General features: G+C 41.7%; 1 protein-coding gene across 2 annotated transcripts in view; it reads right to left on the bottom strand.

Annotated features, from left to right (window-relative positions):
• Positions 1-20,942, bottom strand: part of Pde5a (phosphodiesterase 5A) — a 121,320-nt gene that overhangs the window by 22,534 nt on the left and 77,844 nt on the right. For both annotated transcript variants that reach the window (XM_021195436.2, XM_021195438.2), the window contains exons 12-14: positions 10,626-10,772; positions 5,176-5,301; positions 3,389-3,483 (exon numbers count right to left, since the gene is read on the bottom strand). In XM_021195436.2, the coding sequence (XP_021051095.1) occupies positions 3,389-3,483; positions 5,176-5,301; positions 10,626-10,772 (368 nt within the window). The remainder of the gene's footprint in view (positions 1-3,388; positions 3,484-5,175; positions 5,302-10,625; positions 10,773-20,942) is intronic.

Raw genomic sequence — 20,942 nt, 5'->3', positions numbered from 1 at the left:
CCCACCCCCCACAACTCCCTTCCCTTCAGTTAATTAGCATCTCTCCTGTGGCCTCTCCCCCCTCGACTCTGTGTGACTGGCGGTTTCTAACTGGCTTCTTGAGGCCGTTCTCTAATTGAGCTCTGTGGTTCTAATTTCAACCTATCTATCATGTGGCTCAGGCTATGACTTCTTCCTAGGAAATGTTCTTGTTGCTATGGCAACAGTTCCTTTTTTACAAATCCTATCAATTTTACTACATGCTGTTTGGTGTTACACCCCATCCTGGAAAGGATCTTGTGGGTCCTCCTGCCTGTCCATTTTCTTGCTGGCCTAACACTACTGTTCTGTGAGGTGCCTACTTCACAGCATCCTGGAATGCCTTTGTACTTTTTCTGAAAAAATCCATCCCCATTTCAGCATCTAGCTTTAGTCTCATTTTCTCTATGAAGAGTGGAGATGGACTACACATACTTTGCTTGGCCAATCTCCTTCTCTTATATATACTTGAAGTCCACTGCACCAGATGAGTCAGGATGTGGTAGATAATTTTTGTCACTGTCATTTCAAGGGTCAGGAACTACACTGTCTATGTCACTAGCAAAGAACCAAAGCTCTAGCAAATATTCATTATGCATAAACCCAACATGTAGCATAGTTTTTTGATGAATCATTTTATAGTCATTGGATTTGAAACTAAGCAAATAAACACAGTGCAAGTCCTATGATACTGGCATGATGCAGAAACTTTCTCTATGTAATACAAGTTTTTAGCTTTTTTTTTTTAAAAAAGTGAATGTTTGCACTTTAGCTACTGTGCTCTATTCACCCACTCATTTTGTTTTATTGTTTTGAGGCAGAATCTCCTGTACTCAGGCTAGCCTCACACATGCCATGTAACTGAGGTTAACTGTGAGCATCATCGGATCGCCCTGCCTCTATCTCCCGAGTGTATCATCAAGTCTAGTTTACATGGTGCTAAGGGTCAGACCCAGAACTCCATGCATGCTTATGCAAGCACTCTATCCACTGAACTACAACCACAGTCTACGTTCATATTCATATCTGTCTGAGAGAATTCCTCCTTCCCTTCCATCAGGAAAGGGTACGTGGAAGCAATGTCCTTAAATAGATCACAGGGTACTAGTGAGATGCCCCGGCAGTTTCAGTCTTCCTAAGAAAGGAAGGAAGCAAGGAGGCCAACAGTGGTCCAAGGGGATAGCCTCCTACCCAAGGAAAGCCTTACCTCAAAGTAGCTTCCCCAAAGTCATTCCAGAAGGAGGAGGAAGACTTCAGTTTCCCTTACCAATGAGTACCTCCTTCTCTCTGACTAGCTGCTCTTATTTCTGTGCCTTCTTTTTTTATTTTTATTTTTTTTTGTTATGTGTCACTTCGGACATCTCGTGGGGTCTGGTACTGTATGCCCCTCTAGAAGAATAACTTTATATGGGATGCTTACAGTACCTTTCCACCTCAAGTATCCACTTGACACTTTAAGTGTCCCGCTTACCAGTTCTACTTTAAGTACCGGTCATGACCAGTCAGGAAAGGAAACGTCCTGTTTTCCTGTACTCAAAGCACAGTGATGTGGGAAGAAATAAAAGTCTCTGAACTACTCTAGTTTTTTCCAAGAGTTACTACTTTGTATGCATGAATAGGACTCTACAATCTATGTGCCCCCTGCCCAGCTCCCTGCCCCAGGAATTCTTACCTGAAGAGAGGGTGCTATCTCTCCAGATATTCTTCTGGGTAAATTGTTTTCGATGAACAAATTTAATAGATTTATAAAAAAAAATCTGTTTAATAGTATCTATTTTTAAAGAATTTAAATGAGAATAGAGTGGCATTTTTTTTCTTATTTTTCACTTATATAGAGCAACATGAGAGCAATTTCTATAAAAAATAGGGGTGTGTGAACTAATAGCATGCTGCTCCTTTCTGGGTGAGGCAGGGGGATAGCCATGTGCACGTACGGGCTGACACATATAGGTCACTCCCTGTGACAGACTGTGTGGGCCATCTCCTGTTGCTACCTCCCTTTCATCAGCACGGCTCATGTGACACTCTGGATCTCAGTCATATAAGGCACACTGACGAAGGACATGCCACCAAGTTACTTCTCCAGATTTCTAGGTTTTCAAGTGGAAACAGCCAGTCTGCGACAGGCAAGACTGTTCTCACTCGTTGTGTAAAGCACAACACAGGACGTGGTTGTATACCCTTGCAATTCTTCTTACACTGAGTCTTCTGTTTATCAGATAACGAACGACGATTAGAGAGCTTTCACAAACACCCTGGACACACTTGGGATCTTCATTTGGGAGTGACCAGTCAGGTCACTGGCACACTTACAAAGGCGCTCAGCAGTAACGGATTCTGCCACTAAATCGTAGACTGTTCAACCAAGTTGCTACAAGAAGTCGACCAGACTACAACAGGGACCTGGTATTTGATGAGAGGTACTGTCAGTTTCATTAGCTCAGTTGTCATCACAAGATGCCACTTAAGTGTTGTCCCAGCAGTTAGAGCCTTACCCCTAAGATCTGCCAGTGAGAGTGTCATGCTCAGTACAACCATCTCTAGTAGCTGTGGCTAGAATTTAACATAGTATACGGCAAACCTTCCTCTGGGTGGTGATGCCTGTGGACTCTGAAAACACATGCCAACCTTGTGATATGGGCATGCCATCATTTCCATTTTAAAGGAAATTAAGGTGTAGAGAAATTGGTCTTCCTTGCTCTAGGCTACACACGAATTCTGGCAGAGCTACGGACTGACCACAGAACTCAAGTTCTCTAACACTGTGTAATACACACTGCTACTAAAACCCAAAACCTTAGTCTACTGAGTATCATAAGCAAGCAGGGCCAAAGTCAATACTATTTCAAATACTGTCTTTTCCACTCCATGGTAAAAATCCCACCCCTTCTGAACCACTCTTCATGGTTTCCTTTCTCTCTTTCTCTCCTTCCTTCTTTCCTTCCTTTTTCTTTTGTTTTTGTTTTTAATATTTTTTTTTCAAGACATAGTTTCTCTGTGTAGCTCTGGCTGTCTTAGAGCTCACTCTGTAGACCAGGCTGGCCTCGAACTCACAGACATCTACCTGCCTCTGTCTCCTTAGCATTGGGACTAAAAGCTGGGTGCACACAAACTAAAGCAAAACTCACAATGGTCATGTAATAAGATTCTCAGTAGAAATACTGTTTGAACTTCTGGCCTGAAATGTGATCAGTACGGTATGACAACTGCATCCACTTCCCATTTTCCTTAAATGTAGCCAGACTACGTAGAGAAATTTGGCCAATATATTCTTTGTACCTTTTTTTTTTTTTTTCCCCCGGTAGCTCTAACTTCAAACAGTACAGTTCAGAGGAAGCATTTTCTTGTGTTCTTGGCAAAGCCATCTTACCGCTGTATGTATGAGTTGTTCACGCCACGATGATCCAAATCATGGCTTAAAGCAGCAATCAGCAATGCCAGTATCTCCAGATCCGTCAACTTGTTCTGCGTGCAAAGGCGTTGAAGGAAAGAGAGAGATAAAGTGTGGGGTGGGGTATTCTCCTACAACGTCTCAGTATTAAATCCTGTACTCGTGTGTGGCCACGGAGTGCTCTCCAGAAATTCTACTCTGCAGAAGACCGTTCATGTTGTCATTTACAATGACCTACTACAAATGTCACCAAACAATAGAAAAATTGAAATGCTTCAAATTGAGCAAGCTGGCTCAGTGGATAAAAGTGCTTGCTCGCTATATATGCAAACCTGGCAACGTGAGTTCAGGTCTGGTAACGGACAGAGGCAGGACAGACCCACCTCCCGAGGTTGCCCTCTGACTTCTACACCTGTGCCGTGGACACGTGCACACCAACACATACCGGCACTACATAATTTCTAAGTTAAAAAAAGAAAGAGAATACTCTACCCACCCATAGTTAATAATGCCATGAATCTTATGTTTACAGATGTGGAATGACTGTAACACACTTTAATATTTTTTCTTTTGTTTTCTCTAACCATTGTTTTCCTCCCTGTGATCAGCTGCTATATTGTTAAGTAACTGAGACGACGTGACTATTAAATAATATAGTAGGAATAGAATTACTAGCAAAATGGCTTTCAAAACTTGCCTAACATATTCCTAGGCTACCTATCAGTTATTTCTGAGTACTTGTCATTTATATTATTTACAGTGCTATGCCATTGTCAGTGACACAGTGTATGAAATACAAGTTAAACTGTCACACCACTCTGTCCTACAGGAATGCCCAGCACGGTGACTCTGGAGCACCTGTGAAAACTGTCATCTCCTCCTTCACCGTGAGAAGCCCAGGCAGCTTTCTGTAGTGGTAATTCTAAGACTCAAGGTCAGCCCAAGGTAAGCCTATCCTTTTCTTAGGAATTTTTCTATGGGGAAAAATAGCTACCATGTTATTTTGTATGGCTTCTTAGACAATGGTTCTGCAATCAAATCCAAGGCTTTACACATGGTATTCCAGTGTTCAATCACTAAGCCGAACCCAAGCACAGTCACTTCTTTTAAAATCGGCCACTTAAAATAGAGAACCTACGAAAGTAGGATATTGGACAGAGAATAATATTTTTTAAATTTATGGAGGCTCTGACTTTGTCTTATATAGCAGATGCCCAGGACCTCTTAGGATAACTATTCAGCTCCCTCTGAAGATGGAATCTAAGGACGGAGATATAACAGGATTTGGCTGGAAATGGATACTTTGTGTGTGTGTTCTCTGCACTGATCTTCCTTCTACTCAGGCTCAGATCAGGGCACATGAAACAAAACCTGTCTGGAATAGCATTTATAGAAGCGACAGCCTTCCAGAGTCCGGCGAACAGTGAACTCATCTTTCGTGACATTTGGTGGGTTTTGAGTAATTCCACTGTGGAGCAGTTGACTGTAAAATGAGAAATGCAATGTTTTTCTTTCACTGCCTTCCTCTGATGGAAATATTTATTTGCCCAAGGATTACAAAAATGTAACATGATGTTAAGAGTTTTTTTTACTACGTAACATTTTATTGCGAATGAAAGAAAGTTAGTGGCCAACTATTATCCTGCGCTAATTTTCAACCACTATTTGATAAATTATTCAATCACCATAAGAGCACACAGAAAATAATTTGAAAAGATACGCTGTCAGTTCCACCGAGCAGGAGTCTGAATGGCTCTGTGAAATACCTGGATCTTGCCGGCTTTCAGAGCAGCAAACATGCACTGTGCTGTGTTAAAGGCATGCCTCCAATTGTGGTAGGCAACGTTCTTCCGATAATTCTTCTTAACACTTAAAATCCACCTGCAAAGAACCTGTAGGAAGTGGGCACAAGGAGTGACAGTAATTGCCAAGTTAGTCACACATTTTCTAAGTTCCAGGTACTCCCCGCAGTGTTCATGTTCAATCCCTACATGCATGAGGGAGGTACACATGACATCACTTTACAGAGGAAGGAGCCAACTCTCAAAACAGGCAGCCTGTGATTGGTGTTTGTTCATAAGGGTCAGAATTCAAGCATTACCAGTTCATCTGAAACCTACCAAGCAGACCTAGTTAAGTTAGATGACGAAATAGGTAATATCTCAAAGAAAGGTACACTGTCGTAGGTAGGACACCAACTACCTTTATAAAAAAAATAATCCCCCATGTCATCATTAGAATCCAGAGTCATATGTGCATGGATGCTTGGAAATGAGTTCTCTCAGGTTCTCGTGTGGTACACTTGTGAAGGTATTTAGTCCAAGGATCTAAGCTGGGCTGGGGTTGAGGTATCTAGCTCACGTCTGAGGACAAACTAGAATTACAGATTTTTAATGCCTTCTTCATTAGGTCTTTATGGCTTAGGTTCTGCCTAATGCACTTAATGCCTAGCTACCAAGAAATCAAAATTTGAAGATAGTGTATAAGCCTCCTGGGACGCATAAAGAAAAAAAATTATTTTAAAACATGGGAAGCAGGAAAAAGGCAAAATTGTTCAAGCAAGTCTTCCAAGTTTGGTTTAATTTAACTTCTGAGGGGGATGTTAAATAAAACCCTCGGGGACTCGTGATCTGAGCATGGTGATTCTGCTTGTGTGTTATCAGTCTGCTTCTCTTCAAAATCTGAATGATTTACTACGTTTTTTTTTTTTTTTTTTAGACACAAGCACGCGCTTTCCTTGAGTGTGTCCATGGGGATATGGCAAATTCAAAGAGCATTGCCTTGGGGTTGGAAAAGATACAGGGGAAAAGCATGGGAAGTACCGGTCCTTGTGATTGGCTCCGGGGGCTGAGCGGGAACCTCCTCCCTGTTTGTAGAAACTGCTCAATCACAGGGGACTTGGCATGATCCCTTTTCTCCAGATGACCTTTTCTTCTAGTTCTCAGTTCAGTTCACAGGGAATTCCCCCCAGAAGAACCTTGGGATCTCTGGACATAGGGCCCTGGGAGCTGCCTAGTGTAAATACATTGGTATACCTGCGGTGGGTGTGTTCTCCCTGAGCCTTGACATCTCAGTACTGATTTCCTTACTCTGGACATTTTTGAACAGTCTGGTGGGGAGATAACAGATCAGCTACCGCAGGAGGATTTTAAATGAAAGCCCCAAGTTTTACTTTGATGTATTTTTAAAGCATGCATTGGCATCACATAGGAAACTACTTGTGATTAATTAAAGCAGCAAGACAATAATCAGGAGGACTGCAAATTCGGTGTCTGCGAACGTCTTTCACTTAGTTCAAAAGAGTAAAGCTATTGTTCTTGAACTGTGTATACATACCCTGCAATTGAACCAATGGCTCAAGTCATTCCTAACTCTTGTTAGGAATTTGATAAAACATATGTGGCTTGGAGCCTTTTGAGGATGGTCCCCTCCATCCCAGCATACATTGCACCCCACTTCCTGAGTCTCTGGGGGAGGGAAAACTGTCACAATAACTCCTGCTTAGAATCTAAAACAGGGCTCAGGTTAATTCTCAGTAAAGAGGCTTGATCGGTAGTTGATAACACTTTGAGGAAGGCCAAAGACGGCTTGTGATAAGGGACAGCCTTAAAGACAGTCTCGAGAGTACTACTGCCAGGAGGTGGGAGGACGAAGCGCCTAAGCACGAGTTATGAAAGGAGAAGACTCAGACCTCAGATGCTGTTGCCATGGATTCGGTAATCACGAATGCACCGTGAGGTGAGGCCTGCCTAGGTCTAATTCAAGGGGAAATAACATTCTTCCCCCTCTTCCTATCTCCTCTTTCAGAACCAAACTGACCCAAACCTTAAACCTGCTTGCCCTGTCACTGGGCAGTTTTCTTTTCCTGAAAACTCCCAGCCCCAGCAGCTGCTCACAGACTTGCTGAGCCTGTGTGGGCTCTGGACCTCCCACTCACAAAGCCTGACATCTTGCTCCCTCTGTTCCTGTCAGCTACTGAGATCCACAACTTACCATCCCTGCGATGTAGTCTCAAACTCCAATAAAAGGATCCTCACGTTTCTACATCTGTTTAAAAATTCTTTCCCTCCGTGACTAAGAAACTGCAGAAAGGACCAGCTCCCCAGTGACAGTGGCAGAGGTAGAACAAGCCAGGGCAGTTCAGGGCAGGGCGGGGCGGGGNGGGGAGGGGAGGGGAGGGGCAGAGACAGAAAAGGCAGAAGTGGAAATAAAATCAACAAGTGTCCTAATAAAGTGGACTGAAGCAGACCAGTAACAGGCAGTGGCTGCCATCAGCATAAATTAATAGTGAAGGTTTGTTGTTCAGTGTGCGATGTCTTGGTAGGGGCATCCCCTCTAGCAAGCAATTTTAATTTTCTCCATCTAAAATTATATTGACAATAAAACCTAAAATAGGAGACGACTAGACAGAGCGCAGAAAATTCAACCATAATAATCCTAACGCCCAGGTTGATGTTGCCTAGAATAAATGTAAGCAAATGTGCTCTTGTTTTGTTTTGTTTTCATTTAAGTTACTTAGCCCACAGAGTGTCAATATTCTATAAAATTCCTTCACCATGTTAAAGTTTTATGTAAAGGAATTAAAATCTTTTACCCCTACCCCACTCCCCGTCTTGTGCAATTTTTCTGCAAATCTATTAATCTCATCCACCTGGTAAAGCTTTTGTTTATGCTAAGGGCTTCCTGTGTTCCTGGAACTCTATGGCCTGGAGCAGCCTGTCCCTTCCCTTCATTTTCTTAGCACTGACTCTTTTTTTTTTTCTTTTCTTTTTCTTTCTTTNTTTTCTTTTTTTTTTTTTTTTTTTTTTTTTTTTTTTTTTTTTTTTTTTTTTTTTTTTTGGTTTTTGGAGACAGGGTTTCTCTGCATAGCTCTGGCTGTCCTAGAACTCACTTTGTAGATCAGGCTGGCCTCGAACTCAGAAATCCGCCTGCCTCTGCCTCCTGAGTGCTGGGATTAAAGGCATGTCCCCGGCTAGCACTGACTCTTAAAACTAACCAGTCTCGAAGACAGTGAGGCCAGCACTGGCCAGTGGGGAAAACACACAGTCCCCATCTGCATTAGAATAAAACCAAAGTGCACTTCCTATCCCGGGGTGCTTGCTGGTCTAGTCTGTGTCACTTTAGTTGCCTTGCCTGTCTACTTTATTCATGTTTCTTTGAGAGATGCTGAGTTATCCAGTGTTTGTGTCTTTTACATTCAGATAGAGGTTATATACAAAAAAAAATAAAGTAGATGAGGAGTATTTTCCTATGGATAGGAATCCAAGGAAATGACCGCTAGAGAAATTGAGTATCTGCATTACCCAGTCCTCAAATGCTACCTATCAGCCAAGCAAGACGGAAATCAACAAGGGTTTACAAAAAAAATCCCATTCCTGTGTTCCAGCCAAGCCCTTGGAGTAGAGCCTGTGTTAGTTACAGATGTGGACACTCCAGGAACACATGGATCTGATCAAGGTATTGAGTAAAACTGGGATCCACGTGTAATGTAGGGCTTCTAACTCCAAATGTGAACTTATTACATCCACAGAGCAGACATTTTTTTAAATTATTTATTTCATGTATGTGACTATACTGTCGCTGTCTTCAGACACACCAAAAGAGGGCATCAGACCCCATTACAGATGATTGTGAACCACCATGTGGTTGCTGGGAATTGAACTCAGGATCCCCAGAAGAGCAGCCAGTGTTCTTAACCACTGAGCCTCAGGGAGCAGACTTTTTTTTTTTCCCCCTCGCTCTTTTTTTTTTTTTTTTTTATTTATTTTCTTTATTTACATTACAAATGCTATCCTGAAAGTTCCCTATAACCCCCCCCCCCCGCCCCTGCTCCCCTACCCACCCACTCCCACTACTTGGCCCAGGCCTTCCCTTGTGCTGGGTCATATAAAGTTTGCAAGACCAAGGGGCCTCTCTTCCCAGTGATGACCGATTAGGCCATCTACTGCTACATATGCAGCTAGAGACACAAGGGGAGCAGACTTTTAAAGTGAGTCAGTCCTATCTTGTACAGTGGAGAAATTTGATGGTGATTTAGCATACGCAAATTTTGTCTAAAGGTGGGATAACTGATGTGCTCTCGATATCTATGGATTAAGCAGAATAGGACAAGCACACATTTACACAAGCATGTGATATACAGATACATATGTAATTCACATGGACTCCCACAGAGTAGCAACATCATTTATTCTAAGAGGTGTGGAAACTGAGACTGGAGATAAACTGCCAAAGTGAATTTGTGCTAATCACTGAGAGAGCTATGAGTGACATCGTGCCATTTCTACTCCATGCTGGTTTGGGTTCTTCATCTGTGAATAGGATTCATTCATGAGAGCTTGTTGGAATAACTGGACAACATGATATCCCTTAACTAACATCGAGGCAAGAGTGACACATCATTAGCCTATTTTTATTGTTTGGTTTTCATCTTTAAAAAATATAATATAAACTTTAAATTAAAAAAATAATTAGACTCGGGTCTCTGGGACCACAAATGACACTTTATTAATCTTAGTTATATTTACCCTTAGTTTTCTTTCCATACGGTGAGATCTTTGAGAGTATGGTCCACTCATCATTAGAATCACACAGAACACTGAGTAACTTTTCCCTTTATGAATTAATGGAAGGCTAAGTAATGAAAACCTTGAAGACCTATAAATGTTTAGATAAGAAATCTATATTCGGAGACTGGGGTACAAAAGGGTCTCATTTCTGCTCCACAGAGATGACCTCCTTGGAGGAGTCTGGCCCCACAACAGGCACTTATGGCCCTGGTCCGTTCTGTGTTGTGAACCACAGCCCTGGTGATGACACCCTTACTTCCCTGCTTCGGTGAGTCACCACTGGTGCTGGGAGGCAGCCAGTGCTCTTTGATGGCTAGACTACTTGTCCTGCAGCTCATCTTTCCAGATGCTTCTCTGGCCACCGTCCCCTTGACCCGTGTTTCACCCAGAATCTCCTGCCACCTGATGCTGCACTACTGCTGTCGCTTTAAGTAAGATCCTCCTGCATTCTTTAACCTGGCGCTTGACACATGGCAGGAGTCAAACAGATGTATCTTTAATGGCTGATAGTTAAGCAACGATATGTTAATCAGTAAAATGGAAAATCCCTATTACATGCCAGCAGTCAGATCCAGTTCTCTATCTTATATACACATGAATACACACACACACACACACACACACACACACACACACTGCTTTCCTACCTCATGTTTCATCTGGAAGTTCTGCACAAGGTTGAGGTCAGTGAACATCCGAATTGTACACAGCGCTGTTTCCAGATCAGACAGCTCGAAGTCACTGAAGCTGAAGTCGGTAATTTTAAGGGTTTGGGCCGATGGTACCACAGCAGCCTTAAAAAAGAGAAGGAAATGAAATAAAGCTACGAATTAAGATAGCGGTTACTCATAATGCCTTAACTTTTCTATAGGGAAACGGAAGATCTCCTTTATTTTTCCTTTCATATTGCTTCAATATTGAAATATTCAATATTTCAAGTTCAGATCTGGAATCTTTCCTTAAGTGCCCTTCTGTTCTCCAGCCTAGCGCTACTGGGCTGTCTTAGTTAATTTTCTATTGCTGTCGTAAAACACCAGGCCCCAAAGCAGCTTGGGGGAGAAGAGGTTTATTTCCTCTTACAGCTTAGAGTTGGTCCATCATCTAAGGAAGGCAGGGACAAAACTCAAGGCAGGAACCTGGTGGCAAGAACTGATGCAGAGGCCATGGAGGAGTGCTGCTTCCTGCTGTGGTCTTTATGGCTTGCTCAGCCCAACTTCTTATAGCACCGGTCCAATGGTGGCAGTGCCCACAGTGAGCTGTGTGTGCCCTACCGTATCAATCAAGAAAATGCACCAATGGCTTGCCTACATGCCAATCTGGTGGGGACATTTTTTTTCAATTGAGGTTCACTCTTCCAAAATGGCTGTAGCTCAAGCTTCTATAAAGCTAGATAGCACACGGAGGTAGTGGGATATTTTAGAAGCAGACTCAATTACTGGAAGTATGCTTTAGAATGTGTGACTCTGAAGACTTCCTTTCCTCTTTCTGTCGTGGAACAAGCAGCTTTCTCTGCAAGGCTTCTCCAATAATGTACTGTGTTAACTCCAGACCCCCCAAAACAGTGGCGGCAACTTGATTACACAGTACAAACTCTGAAAGAATAAGCCCACACAAACATCCTTGTTTTCAGTTGGTTACCTCCAGTATTTTGTTAAGCAATGGCAAACTGCAATATACTAGAAATCCTCATCGCAGGATCCCTCTACATGTTTTATACTGAGTCACGTGGGGTTAGCATGATCCCAGACAGGGGAAAGAGAAAAGAGGCTTTTCCACACAGTAAGTGGCACAGAGGGCCCCAACAACCTTTTATACCTCTCTGGTCTTATTCATTTCACAGATGGACTATTTCACTATTTGGGACTATTCCATCCATGGAAGGCAAGCAGTAACCAAGGGAAGGATAATGGTCCAAACAATGTGCATTTCATTCATGCAAAAACCTTTTTTTCTTTTCTTTTTTCTTCTTTTTTTCGAGACAGGGTTTCTCTGTATAGCCCTGGCTGTCCTGGAACTCACTCTGTAGACCAGGCTGGCCTCGAACTCAGAAATCCACCTGCCTCTGCCTCCCAAGTGCTGGGATTAAAGGCGTGGGCCATCACTGCCAGGCCATGCAAAAAACTTACGGATACTATGTATCCATTTCTCTACCCACACCAAAGGAAGGGTTAAAAATTGGTTTTCACGACAGTATGTTGCCTACCTCAGATTGGACCTTCTTGCTACTCTGTAGAGTCTACAAGTTAGACTAAAGGTGATTCTCACCAAAGTGTAAGGGTGACAATCACTTACCCTGCCAAACAAACAAACAAAGTACTTGCTTGGGAATTTCATTAGAGGTCACTTTGGGAAGCTGGTTTTGTTTGTATTTTAGAAGGGGTGGCTCTGTGTTTTGTGTTTTTATTTTTATTTTTTAATTTTTTGGTTTTTTTCGAGACAGGGTTTCTCTGTATAGCCCTGGCTGTCCTGGAACTCACTTTGTAGACCAGGCTGGCCTCGAACTCAGAAATCCACCTGCCTCTGCCCCCCAAGTGCTGGGATTAAAGGCATGCGCCACCACCTCCCGGCCCTTTATTTATTTATTCTTTTAACTGATATTGTTGGCTTTGGTTTTACAGTCATTTAACTTTAGCAAGCACAAATATTGTATTCAAAGATACCTTGCTCTTTTTTCATCAGTCTCTCCTCATCTGGACCTTCTGCTTCTATGGTCTGCCACTCTTGAATTGATAAATTCCTCTAGGGCAGGGTTAGAGGCTAACATAGTGTTAAGTGGCCCTGCTGCTAGCCTTCTTTGGGAACACCAGTTGAATGGCATCAATGACTGTAAGTTAGTTTCATGTTTCCTACTCTTTTCTATTTACCAGCATAAATACTTATTAAGAGTAAACAAACGGAAGGGAATTAAAATATTATTCTTTTTGCTTAAAGTGGCAATGGTTTTCATTTTATTTGAAGCTCAGCCTAGCCTGGAACTCATGACCTCCCTGCCTTAGGCATGCATCAAGACTCTGCCTGTGTTGGAGCAGTCCTGTGCATGCACCCTAGCCTCGTCAAAATCATCTAATTAATTATGCTGTTTGCATATTAGGGAAATTTAAAAGCAACAACAACAACAACCACATGACTTGGGACTTTGTCTAAAGTATCAATGAAAGAGTCATTGGCCAAGGGGCCCTGGCTGCCTCAGTGCGCTGAGGCTTCTCCTGTATTCTTGCTGGAGCCTGTGCTACTTGAACTCGTCCGGCTACCCTGCTCCATCACCCACGACCATGCACTCTATGGGCAGGCAATTATGTTACTAAGTGTGTTAGCCAGATCTGGCTGAAAGAAACTTGATAAAAAGAGCCTTTTATTTATTGAGAAAAGAAATATTAAGCTGGATGTGGTGGCACACGCCTTTAATCCCAGCACTTGGGAGGCAGAGACAGGCGGATTTCTGAGGTCGAGGCCAGCTTGGTCTACAAAGTGAGTTCCAGGACAGCCAGGGCTATACAGAGAAACCCTGTCTCGACACCCCCCCCCCAAAAAAAAGAAAGAAATATTAAGAGTGGAATCATTTGCCAAAGCCCTTAGGTTTCTTAGTGTCCAGATGGCCCTCTCCTATCTGGCCTTCAACTTTCCTAAACTAAAGCCATCAAAAGACTAAAGTCTCCCAGCGCTACCTAGAGCCATGCAGCCCCTATGCCTCAAAAGCTATTTCTCCTGCTGTTAGTGGCTGCCATGTTCCACCTCACATGCACCAGACTTGTTCCCTTCTCTAAGGTTCTTTCCCGAAGATAAAAATTCACAAGAGAATAGTCTTTCTACAAAAGCCAGTCCCGTGGACTGGAACAGGGAAGAAAACGGAAAGTTCAAAAAAGGTCTCATTGTTTACAGTGGCTTTCAGCCTCAGAGATGGAACGGCTCCAGCTGGGGAGGAAACAGATCGCAGCTGCTCTCCTTGAGCACCCTCACCAGACAGGAGAACAGATGGTTTATTCTTAAGGCATCATTTTTCGTATAACAGAACATTTTCTTTTTTTTTTTTTTTTTTTTTTCTTCAAAGTATGTTCTACAAGCTGCAGGAAAGGTGGCCCACACAGCCCAGGCCTCTCCTGCGTGTAGGCATACTCTCTGCCTCTCCCACTAAGAGAAAAAGCAGCTTCCTCTCCTCCTCCCAACCCCACAGCCACCCCACAGCACAAGCAAACTCCAGGAACTGACCCAGCATGGACAGGCAAACATTTCCCATGAGAGCCTCGTTGTCAATGAAATGCGGTTCAGAACTTGGATCAGTCACTAACGAGGCATGAGAAGTCAGAAATCCCTCAAAACCCTTCCTTAAGCATGATCTAACAGGTCAACTTTCTATTTGTTTTTCTTTCTATTTCAGAGATAAAATAGTCTGGCTGAAATTCGTGGTATTTCAAGGTAGGGCAATTAGGTACAATTCTAGATTCCTGGAGCCGTTGGTCCCAGCTGTGTGGGTTAGGATTTAGAAAATGAGATGCCAGCCAGGGGAAAAGGCAGGCTAACTGCAGATCTTCACCTCTCTCTGATCCTAATGCCCTAGTTTTGTCTAAGCCCTGTATCAGACCAGCTGATGCAGCCTCCCCTCCCCCATCTCTAGGGAATCACGCAGACCCTCTTTTCCAGCATTTCTTCCCCATTCCATTCCAGCACCCAACTCCAGTAGGCTTTCCCTGGAACCCACCAGCCAAGCCTGTCAGGGAAGCAAGTCGGCCAGCAGAGGAGGTGGGAAAGCTTCAGATGGACACACTTCCTAGTCTTCTCCTAATCTAATCCCCCTGTCTCATCCCCAGCTCTGTGGCAGACTACCTGTTATGGCCTTTACTCACTCCCTGCACTCACTCACTGGGGACTAAGGAGATCCTGGTGGAACGCCCTGCTCTCCTCCCTCCTGTGAACCCCCTCAGACTCTCCCTAACCCATCCTCATTCCTAAGTGTCAGCTCCCAAAACCTAAATACACATTTTGCCCCAAGCCTCCTGTAGACACACCTATCAAGATTCCCAGAATAATTCCTTACCAGGCAACACATAGCCACCATACTCCCCCTAAGGACCAGACTGGGTAACAGAAACTCAGAAACAAAACACCCACCCAACCAAGACAAGACCAGACACCAGCACCTAGAATTACAATCATCCCAAACATGCCTGGACATCAGCAGAGAAATACAATCAATACCAGCAAGGACAATGTCTCCACTAGAGCCAAGCAACTTTACCACAATAGACCCTTTGAATTACCACATAGCTGAAGCACAAGACAAAGACGTAAAATAACCTTTACGGCTATGATGGGGGTCCTTAAGGAGGAAATGAGTCAATCCCTTAAAGAAAACTATGAAAGCACAAACAATAAAATGAAATGAATAAAGCCCGTTCAAGACCTTAAATTAGAAATAGAAAAAAAAAAAAAAAACCCTACCCAAACTGAGGAAAATCTGGAAATGAAAACTAGGAATTCAAACAGAAGCCTCAGAGGCAAGCCTCACTAACAGGGTACATGAACTGGAAGAGAAAATCTCAGGCATTGAAGACAGGATAAAAGAAATGGATACCTCAGTCAAAGAAAATGTGAACTCTTAAAAAACAAAAGAAAACAAAAATCCATGTACATAACATCCAGATCAGGGACACTTTGAGAAAAAAACAAATCTAACAATAATAGGAATTGAAGAAAGGGGGAAACCCAGGTCAAAGAACCAGAACATATTTTCAACAAAATCATGGAAGAAAATGTCCCTAATCTAAAGTGGAGATGCCTATCAAGGTAAAAAAGCACACAGAACACCAAATAGACTAGACCAGAAAAAAATTCCCATTGCCACATAATAATGGAACACTAAACATACAAAACAAAGAAAAAATATTAAAAGCTGCAAGAAAGAAAAAGAGAGACCAACTAACATGTAAGTTAAACCTATTAGAACAACACCTGACTTCTCAATAGGGACTCTGAAAGCCAGAAGGACCTGGACAGATGTTCCACAGAATCACAGATGGAAACCTAGAATAATACACCCAGCAAAATTTTCAATCACAGAAGATGGAGAAAATAATACATTCCATGATAAAACCAAGTTAAGCAATATCTATCTACAAGTCCTAAAGAGGTTAACCATGCTCATACCAGCAAACACACACACACACACACACACACACACACACCCCACAAAATAAAATAACAGGAAATGACAAACACCAACACCTCCCATTGATATCTCTCAACATCAATGGTCTCAATTCTCCAATTTAAAACACACACACACACACACACACACACACAGAGAGAGAGAGAGAGAGAGAGAGAGAGAGAGAGAGAGAGAGAGAGAGAGAGACTAACAGGATGAATGAAAAAATAGTCCATCCTTCTGCTTCATCCAAGAAACACACCTTAATATCAAGGATTCACATCTCCTTAGGGTAAAAAGATAGAAAAGAATATTCCAAGTAAACTGACCTGAGGCAAGCTGGTGCAGTCGTTTTAATATGTGACCTAAAAGCAAAGCTAATCGGAAGAGATAGGAAAGGCCTTACACATCTAAAGAAAAATCTACCAAGAGGACATTATAATTCTTGACATCTCTGCCCCAAACACTAGGGCAGCCAAATTAGTAAAATAAGCACCACTACAGCTTAAATCACAAACTGACTGTGGGAGACTTCAGTACCCAGCTCTCACCAACAGACAGGCAATCCAGACAAACACTAAACAGAGAGATGCTGAAGCTAAATGATGATATAAACCAATATTATAAACAGATATTTACAGAACATTCCATCCAAACACAAAAGAATATACTTCTTCTCAGCATCTCATGGAACTTTCTCCAAAACTGACCACATACTTGGACACAAACCAAGTATAACAGATAAAGAAAATGGGAACAACATCCTGCATCCCATCTGAAAACCAGAGATTAAAGCTGGACATTAACAACAGAAACAACAAAAATCTTACAAATTCGTGGAAACTGGACAGCTCACTACTGAGCGAAAAGGGGGTCGAGACAAAAAATAAGACAGAAACTAAAAACTTTCTAGAGTTTAATAAAACTGAAAACACAACAAACCCAAAATCAATGGACACAAGGAAAGTGGTTCTAAGAGGCGAGTTCATAGTACTGTGTCTACAAAAAAGCATTGGCGAAATCACATATTAATAACTGAAGAGCACACCAGAAAGAAATGTTCAATATCCTCAGCTATCTCAAAACTACTCTGAGGTGTCATGTAGCCTCTGTCAGAATGGCTAAGATCAATGAAACAAATGGTAGCTCATGCTGGAGAGGGTGTGGGGTAAGGGGAACACTGCTCCATCGCTGGTGGGAGTGAAAAATGTGTACAGCGACTATGGAAATCAGTATAGTTATTCCTCACATACCAGTGGGTTATTCCTCAAAAAGTTGAGAGTCAATCCACCTCCAGATCCAGCTATACCACTTGTGGGCCTTTAACAAAAGGATGCTTCTTCATCTTACCAGAGAACCAAGCTTGGCAATGGTTACTCCTGCAACACTCATTGTAATAGGAATTTTAAAAGTGGCAGGATTTCTTTATCCCCAGCTATCCCAACTGAATGAGACAGAATCTACTAGAATTATATAATCAAGCTTTACTGCACAATACCTGGGCAGTCAATGATTTATGCTAATCCTCTAAGTTTATCTGGGACCTCCCAGCCAAAATTCCTGAAATACTTGCATTTTAGTAACGGTCTGGCTCTCTAGGCTTCAGGGATGTTCTCCCATGATGTCTCCCTGGCCCCTTCCTCATGGCCAATTCTCTCTCCCTCTCCATCTTCCTCCCCTGTCTGGCAGAAATCCTGCCTTTTCTCTTTTCTGCCCAGCCATTGGCTGGTTAGCTTTGATTGACAAGTCAGAGAATAAATGGGAAGTGATGTTTCTACAAACTTAGAAACAGGAAATACTTAGAATAAGCATTACAGTGCCATATCCAGATTGCAACAAGATATGGGGGCAGAGAAACCAGTATTTCAACATGGAGAAGTCAAGCTGGTGCCCACCCAGAGCTCTCACCTCAGCATACTAACATCTTTGACATGGGAAGGTACTCTGCAGGCTATCAAAGGAGAAATGTAAACACAGAAATATTGAACTAGAAAAGACAGGAGTGGGCCCAGGCCATCTATGTGTTCCAAGGGGCTTTCCAAGTGATTCTGCTGGATGTAAAAATATTAGAGCCACTGCATTCAGAGAGGCCATCTGTAGCCAATGACATTTACGTGGTCACTGTGGTTATCTTCAATGAAATGCCTTTTTGTGGAACTAGCGGTAACCACCATGCCACATCTAATGGGCAGAAACCACAAGGTCAGCTAGCTGCTTCCTCTGCTTCAGAAGGATATCTCTGTGTGTGTGTGTGTGTGTACATACATATACACACAGAAGAGCCTCTGAACATACTTTTGGTTCAAACCATGATTAGAAAAAAAAAAGAGAATTTATGAATTTCCTAATAGAATTGGATAGAGACAAACTCCAGATACATCTTCAGCAAGTTGATGAACTAAAATCCTTGTTGAAATCAGGTCTGCCACCTCTCCCATGTCTAAGTCAGAGCACTGATTAAGAGGAAGTGGGGCCCCAAGAGATGGAATTGAGACACAGATATAGCTTCATAGGTACAAGTCTCTCAAAAAAGAGTACCTTTATAATTTCAAAATGCCTGATGTCTATCATAGTCAAAGTTATTATCTTTGTGATTATATTATTCATATGTATAGTATATTATATATTCATTATATATGTATATATACATATATACATACATACATACCTGTACACAAATACACTCTTGGTATATTTGATGGACCTAATATAGTACCTGCATAGACTAGGAGGTAAAGACTAGGTTTTTAAATCCATCAACCACATGATCAGTATTCTATAACATGCAACAGACCATACTGCTATAGGAACAACATATCCTTGTGGTACCTGGCTTATTCTCTTGCAGGTCTCCTATTCATCTTACGTCCTCTGGACAAATTAAAATTAGTTGGATTTTCATTTTCTTTCATTTGCATCATGTATCCTGCATACATAATTCTAAACATTAGTTTCAGTTTGTCTGCATATCAATAAGCTTCATGTTTTCATGCTCAAGGACACTGGGAATTCAGAAAGAACTGGCCTGAGTATTTCTTACTTGTGAGCAGTCATGGTAGAAACTCACTTGGAATCGTAGATTTTAGATTATCTTCAATAAGTAGAGAACTAGCTACAGTTTATAAACTGATTTTAATCTAGTCTTAAAACACGGGATCCACTTCCCCCCTGGAAGTTTTCTACCTACCTCTGTGTATAATTTCGGAGGTGCTTATTACAGTACGGGACCTGTGAAACAAAGCTTGCTACATAACAGAGCCACGAGGACCTCAATATCGCTACAACTACTAACAATAACTAGAAGTCCGTGGAGATTCAGGCACCAGGAACTTGTTACACCAACTCTGCAGGGTAAGCTCATATTCTCTTCTTTTATAGATGAAGTGGGGCACAGAGATATCCTATTTGCTTGAGACTATAATAACCCATAAGAAGTCTGGATCTATTAATAGTTAAAAGCTGGTTCTTATGTTTTTATATTATTATTATTTTTCTTAAGTGTGTGGTTTCTGTGAAAACTATAAGCATGTGAGCATGAAAAATAATACACTTGGGTAGAATAAACATAATAATCATCTAAAAATTATTAAGTTTCTTGGTTTTGGTAAAGGCCTCTTTTGAAAAGATTCTATTTCACCTGTGGTTCGGAATGTCTCAGAGAGACACTTAGTTTTGTCTCAGCAGAAACTAAAGATGTAGGCACAGGGCTATACAATCTGTTTGATTGTGTGTTTTATATACATATACATACACATACATAGTCACATTGCTATAAGGGGTATTCTGTTTGCCTTAGATTTTACGTTCAAGCCCAAAATAAACAGAAACAACTGTTTACAGCCAATAAAAGGCTCCTTAGTCACACACAAGCCATTATCAAAACAAGTCTGAAAAGATGAGCTTGATCATTTATAAAATGTCAAATTCTCCCAATTAGCATTAATGTTTTATAAAGTCCTCTTGTTTTATTTCTCTTTGATATGCAGTCAATAAAAATGCCTAGAGGAATTTCAAAGCAGTTTTCATTTGAAGATCTATTTTGGCATCTTTCTTTAAAAGGATTATTTATTTTTATTTTATGTGTTTAAGTGTTTGCCTATATTTATAAACGTGTATTATTTGTCTGCTCGGTACCTGAAGAGGCCAGAAGAGGGCACTAGATCCCTGAAACTGAAGTTACAGATGGTTGAAAGCTATCACTGGGGGTACTGGGAACCAAACCCAGGTCCTTTGCAAGAGTAGCTCAGGTTTGCAACTGGTAAGTCATCTTCCAACCCTATATTCTAGTATCAGAAGCAACTTTTAAAAACCATGGTCACATGACTTTTTTTTTTTATTGCTTTCCAGCAATCCGTGACTAGGGAATCATCAAAAAGATGACAATGGGCTCAGTTGAAAGGCCCTAAGTGATACTCAATGCTAACCCAAGAGAAGGGCAGACTGAAATGGGATTTAAAAAAATGTATCAAATTAAGCCAAAAGTAAAAAAAAAAAAAAGTTGTGTTCGAGTTTCCTATCAATTACCTCATTATGACTAGAGAATTTCTCTGGATCTCTGGATACAGGCATACACATTTGGTACATATATTATTTAATCTGTTAAGAGTAAAATTTCAAAATAATAATAATAAAAAGCTCTGGAATTTGTTTTATAGTTGGAATGGAGCCGAGCAGGCAAACACATGGCAAAGGCAGTGATTTGGGGACGTCCTGGGTGACTCGGACACCTGGGTAGCTGGAGCTGAAAGGAATTTTTATTTATTTGGTTGACATGAAACTAGAATTGAAATCAGTTGCTAAATTCCAACCAATTTAAATAAAT

Source organism: Mus pahari, chromosome 4 (assembly GCF_900095145.1).
Source record: "Mus pahari chromosome 4, PAHARI_EIJ_v1.1, whole genome shotgun sequence".
NCBI lineage: Eukaryota > Metazoa > Chordata > Mammalia > Rodentia > Muridae > Mus > Mus pahari.
This window is presented reverse-complemented; position numbering and strand designations above follow the sequence as displayed.